The 6,366-nt window shown below is 46.7% G+C and overlaps 1 protein-coding gene across 1 annotated transcript; it reads left to right on the top strand.

The window, feature by feature from the left end:
• The first annotated feature begins 237 nt into the window (after positions 1-237).
• LOC120899552 lies at positions 238-6,087 on the top strand. Its single transcript, XM_040305539.1, has 16 exons — positions 238-974; positions 1,045-1,178; positions 1,251-1,421; positions 1,490-1,922; positions 2,040-2,327; positions 3,198-3,393; positions 3,459-3,631; positions 3,702-4,025; positions 4,097-4,224; positions 4,290-4,424; positions 4,490-4,919; positions 4,982-5,020; positions 5,086-5,256; positions 5,447-5,529; positions 5,632-5,771; positions 5,834-6,087. The coding sequence occupies exons 1-16, from the start codon at positions 657-659 to the stop codon at positions 5,917-5,919; spliced, it is 3,249 nt and encodes a 1,082-aa protein (XP_040161473.1). The 5' UTR covers positions 238-656; the 3' UTR covers positions 5,920-6,087.
• Positions 6,088-6,366: the final 279 nt, after the last annotated feature.

The raw sequence follows: 6,366 nt of genomic DNA, 5'->3' as shown, positions 1-6,366 counted from the left end.
TCGTTAAAGTTAACGGATTCAAAACATTGTACTAAAAGGAAGTTTCTTTCTCCATGGAAGCGCAGAGAGAGATAGCGCAGTTATGCAATCAAGCAATTTAGGTTTGAATAAGTTAGTATGTTGGTTTATCCTGTCAATCAACATCGTATCATGAATAACCGGACGTACAAAAGTATGACAATCAGTTAAAAATCAAACGACAGTGATGTTACACACCTAGTACAGTGCATCATGCGTCCCAGCGTAGTACTATTTGCAGCTATATTGACTAGGCTTACATTAGGAGTGCCTCACCGCACTACTGACCGTTTGTTGGTGGACTTTCTTACACTCAAACACTGCCACCATGCCATCATTTTCGATTGCCACTCCTCCGCGTTCGATCGTGCCCAAGTGCTAAAAGTTTCCCACAATAGCAGCAAGCTCGTTCGCTTCGTCGACATAGCCGCAAACAGCACGCCATCGAACGTAGTAGTCCGAGCCTTGTTCACACCTCGCCAGCACGCCAAACTGTGCGCCGTGCTCGACTTTGCCTGCCCGGGAGCGCCGAATCTTCTGGAGGAAGTAAGCCCCAGGGAGCGCTGGCTGGGCAAATCTTTTTGCCACTCGATTTGTTGTTTTTTGCTTTATCTTTGTAGGTCTCCAAACATCGCTACATGAACAACACCGTCAGCTGGCTGCTACTATCTCGCAACACAACAGCCGACCGTGGCGACCTGCTGCCGAGAGTGCTCTGGAACACGGCCGGCATTCAGATGAACTCGGATCTTGTTACGGCCATTGAAACTACCGACCATCGAGGGGTGTTTAATCTGTTCGATATCTACTCCAAGGGTCGCCATCTGTGTAAAGATATCTTCCAAACGCTGCTGGGAACGTGGAGCGCTGACGGTGGCTTCCGCCTGACGCCCAACTACAGCCCGTACAAGATTCGGCAAAACTTTAACTTCCTGCAGCTCCGGGGAGTTACCGTGGTTAGTTCTTGATAGAGAAAGAGAGGCGTTTTGATGCAATTTAGGTCATTAGTGCATTGCTCTTTGTTAGATCGATCGCGAAAATGTAACATCGGGCAAGGTCGATCAGCTGTTGGGTGAACCGGGGCTGACCAAGGGCATCGTCGCGTTTGTTAAGTATCATTACGCGCTGCTGGTCGTGTTGCGAGATTTTCACAACTTCACGTAAGTCCGTTCGAGCAGTTTCCTCCAGCGCTTATTCTTTAATCCCGTTTTTAAACGAACGTTTTCCCCAAGCATCAAATTTCGTCCAACGCGCGGCTGGGCCGGCCGCTTACGCTCCGGCTATCGGCTGGGGCTGCTCGGTGTGGTGCAGCGCCACGAAACGGATGTCGCCGCGACCGGTATCATCATGCGGCTGAGCCGCCAGCCGGAACTGGACTCGATCCACTACAGCTGGGCTTTTGAGTAGGGGGTTCAAAAACTCGCCCCGGGTCCAGCTAACACAAAATCGTTAACCCACTGTCTCGTTGCAGAACGGGTTTCATCTACAAAATCACACCGGACATTGGGAGCAAATCGGAAGGAAACGGCTTCGTTGCTCCATTTTCGCTCCCGGTCTGGGTGGCGCTGCTCCTATCGCTCGCCCTGTCGGTGCTGGTGCTGCAGTATCTTGCCCGGCTGTCCGCGGACGAGCGAAACACGCGCGCTACGATGGCGTACGTGCTGGACGTAATGGCGTGCGTCGCCCAGCAAGGTGTGCCGAACGTTTCGCGCCTGGTGCCGACGCGCGTCGCCGTGATCGTGCTGCTCGTCGCTAATTTGGTGCTGTACAACTACTACACCTCCACGGTGGTCAGCGGGCTGCTCAGCTCGCAGATGATTGGGCCGGAAACGATCGCGCAGGTGATCGACAGCCCGCTGCTACTGTCCCTGACCGACACGGGCTACCATCGGATACTGTTGCGGGTGAGCCTATCACAGCTATTTTGCCATTTTGCGCTATCGCTAGAGATCGTTACACGCTGGTCGTCGGCGTTTGGTGACTTGCGGCTAACGAGTTCATTTTTGTTCACACTGCAACAGGAACAAACGCTACCGTACAGCACACGGATGCACGAGCGCAAAGCGTTGTCGCCACGGTCACCCAACGATCTGCCCCTGTTTACGGACGTCGAGCATGCGGTACCGTATCTGAGACGCGGCGGACACGTGCTGCACTGCGAGCTGACAGAGGTTTATCCCGCGATCGCCAATCAGTTCACCGCCAACGAGATATGCGAGCTGCGAACGGTAAACGGTCCCGCTTTTGGTAGCAGCAAGCGACGAACCCCGTCTGATAGTTGTTGGATAAATCTGTATCAAAATCTTTTGGCCTTTTGATTGTACACCAGGTTGAAGGATTGTACCGGTACGACATACGAGTGATGGCGTTCGTGCTGCCGAAACACAGCATGTACAGCGAGCTCTTCAAGATCACGTAAGTTTGATGGAGTTATCCACCCTCCCCTGTTTTTTGTTTGTTTGTTTTCATCTTTCGGTTTGCATCTTACACCCTCTGCCCACCTCTTTTCCCACCCGAAAAACACCCTCTCGAAAGCTTGATGCGGGCACAGGAAACGGGGATCGTAAAGCGGATTTATAGGATCCACAAAATAGCGAAACCAATCTGCCAAGGAAGTGCAACGGTCTACTCGGTGGAGCTGACGGAGGTTTCGCTAGCGTTTATTATATTGGGAGGTTGTAAAAGACGCCAAAAGACGCGGTGGCTGGTGCAGGCCGTGGCCGCTTGTATCATGCCGGCTCGCTAATGCTAATGCTGCGTTGGGATTTGTGACCTGTTTTATTTCTATGTTTCTTTCCATTTAATTTTTTTTTGCAGTCGGCATCGCACTATCGGGGTTAATTTATCTGGTGGAAAAACGGGAAAGCGTACAGCGGCGCCGTACAATCTGACCGGGGGACCCGTTACAGTAGAAATGTGTATTCCGCCGTATCATTGTTGCTTTGTGTGTGTGTATGTGCTTCTGCAAGGGTTCGGATGAGACGTGGAGGATGTTGGTCTGTTTTTATTGAGCAAATAATGCAGTAAAAGAACAGAGACCGCTTGATACATATTTAACAAATAGCTCACAATGGTAATTTCACGTCAATCATAGATCAAACTTGATGATGAATGATATAATTGCGTAATTATGATTGAAAAGACTACACCCTGATTGCACTTATAAGCGGATATTTTAGACTGTAAACTCATTTCGATGGTGTTGTTTGACCAACTTGCAAAGAATTGCTATTTACAACATTATGTTTGCATTCACGCTGTTAGTATTTGCATGTGTAGATCTCGCTTGGACATTAAGTTTTGACGGACAAATGATAAAGGACATTTTAGGATACAAAAACTCGCAACGTGTTATGATTATGGACTGTAACGAAGGTAAGTTTCGTGAAGTGTCTTTTGATAAGTCTAAAAAATCAAGTGATGTGAAATGCTCTTTCTAGAGTTTGTGCCGCTTGCTAAGGATCTAATGCTTACTGGTGTGTTCGTACAATCAATGCATTACACTTCTAACGATACATTTTCGAAGACACCATCTTCTGCACCAAGTTCGCCTAATTCGTATACAATTATTGCGAATATTGATTGCTCTACCGTACGGAAGAACATTCAAACGGTAATCAGATCGCACTAACGTAACCTTTTCTACATTATGTGACACTATTTTAATACTAACATTAAAATAGGTTGAGTTTCAGGACAAGTTCAACGGATCATACGCTTGGTTGTTCATCGCAAACGAATACAAACTTCAAGATCTTGTGCTGGAACAGAAGAAACCGTTCTGTTTGCGTCTAGATTCAGATGTACTGTGGCTACAGAAAGCAGCAAACAGTTGTTTCTACCATCTTGTAGATCTTTTCGCATTAAGCGATAAGCGTTGTGAAACGTTTCAAATGATTCAGGCCGGACATTGGAGGCAAACGTCAGGACTTCATATCATTGATGGATTCAGCAAAGTGAAATTAAGAAAGAATTTACATCAAACGATGCTGCGTGGTTTGCTTATGGTAAGGTCTTTTTTTGATTGTGACATAATTTAGACAGGACATATTTAGAATGTCTTTGGAATTTCTTGAAGCACTCGACGCCGGATATGCTTAAGACGAAGCTAAACCATATGTATGGTGTCGATACGAGTAAAGCTCTCGGACATGAACTATTCCACTATGCTTTGCTGAACTTTCTACAAGAAGAGCATAACTTTTCGTAAGCATTTTACAAACAAATATGTATGGAACTTCTCTCTTGTTAGACGTTTTGTCTCTTTTTAGGGTAGAATATCAGTACTCGAGCCAGGAACGTTCTGAAGTAATTCCATCCTATGACGTTGTAGCATCCGGAGTTTTTCAGAGCTTGTCTTGCAAACCTTTAAACGCTCGCATATTGTTACAATCTTGGACTTACAGGTAATTGTACAGAGCCACTTTAGTTATCATTCATCTGAAAGTGTTTCTTCCCATCCCTGCAATAGGTTGGGCTTCATATTTCGTCTCACGCCAGAGCTGAACGGTGCAACGAGAGAAACGAGCTACTTATCACCATTTACCGACACTACGTGGTACTCCGTCGCCTCAGTACTAGCCCTCGTTCTGGGCGTTTTGCAATGCATAGCAATATTTCATGCTGAGCTATCATTCCTCGCTCGCAATCACTACCTAATTGACACGATCGGTTTGATTGCTCAGCAAGGTACCGCGCAGAGTTCGGCATACATTTCGCTGCGAATCGTGCTGTACGCGGTGCTGATTATGGCTTTCCTACTGTACAACTATTACACCGCATCGATCGTCGGGGAATTGCTTAGCATCTCCAACCAAGGCCCAGCAACGATCGATCAGCTGCTCAATGCGCCGCTCGCCGTGATGTTCGCCAACGATTCGTACAATCGGGCACTTGCGGTGGTACGGGCAAACGCTATCAGTTCGATTAATAGCCACAAATTAACTACAACTCTCCATTGCAGGATAATGGCACTGGCGTTTTAATGCAACAGTTTGTGCGGGTATCTTATATTGGAATTAATTACCAAATTACATCCACTTATACAGTTACATCCTTTACGAGCAGCAGCACGCCAGGGTACCGGACGCGATGACTTCCGATCCTATCTACGCAGATGTCCGCACAGCCGTTCAGCTGCTGAAGCTGGGTGGTTACGCATTTCACTGCGAACTGACCGAAGCCTTCCGAGCGATAGCCAGCCACTTTGATGCGCACGAAATATGCGAACTGCGTACGGTAAGTAGGAGGAGGTTTGACGCAGCGTCTCATATTACCCAGGATCGATTGTCCGGGTTACTTTCACTGTTCCCGGACATCACACACTTCCTGTCTGGCGTCGCAAGGTGGTCGTAATTGTCGCTTATTTTTATTTATCATATTTTTCTTTAAATCTCCTTGACGATACCTGTATGCCGGATGTATGCAGATGAAAGGCTTGTACACTGAGCTGCCATTGATGAGCTTTGTGGTACCGCAGGGAAGCATGTACGCTGAGCAGTTCAAAATCACGTAATATAATTCAAAATTCAATAATTATGATTTTGTTGACTTTAGTTTTAGAAGTTTAGTTTTTAATCTAGAATTCCGTTCTATTTATCTTGATTAACGTAGCCTTACGAGAGCTACAGAGATAGGATTGATAAAACGGCTTTTAAACACATACAGCAGTGATCAGCCAACTTGTCAGGGCGGAGCTTTGGTGCATCCCGTTGTCCTGGCTGGAGTAACAGCGCCTTTCACAATCCTCGCCGGTAATAGTGCACAATCAGCGTACATTTTCGACGCCAAATAATATGCTTAAACTCTTTTGCAGCTGGATTTGTTTCCTCCTTTGTTATATTTCTACTTGAAAAGATCATATACTCAATGAAAATGATGAGTCAACCGTTCGAAACATAGATCGCAGACAAGATTGTGTGCAGTTTAGTGAGGATTTGTAACGAAATTTGCAACAATAAAAGCACAAAATAGAAGCATTACTTCTAGCAACGCCCAGGAGTAGTTTGGTTGCGGAAGTTTGATGCACCTTCACTTACAACTCGATCCACTCAAGCGCAATGCAACTGAAACCAGTTGCTGTGGGTTCTACCAGGGCCAAAAACTAGTTCAAAGCTCGTGGATCGTAAAACTGCAGTCCCTCCCAACGGTTCTGATTGTACTTGGATTGCGGCACGGTACACTTTGTAAATGTGCATCAAGAAACATCATCGCTGGGCCAGAGGCCCTTACGATGCATCAAACGACGGTGGCATCCGTTCAGGGGCTAATATTCTCCATTTTTTCTGCTCCTACTCAACACACCGAGGACAATAAAATGCACCGGCTAACGGTTCGCGTCGGGCGGGA

Source organism: Anopheles arabiensis, chromosome 3, assembly GCF_016920715.1.
Source record: "Anopheles arabiensis isolate DONGOLA chromosome 3, AaraD3, whole genome shotgun sequence".
Lineage (NCBI taxonomy): Eukaryota > Metazoa > Arthropoda > Insecta > Diptera > Culicidae > Anopheles > Anopheles arabiensis.
This window is presented reverse-complemented; position numbering and strand designations above follow the sequence as displayed.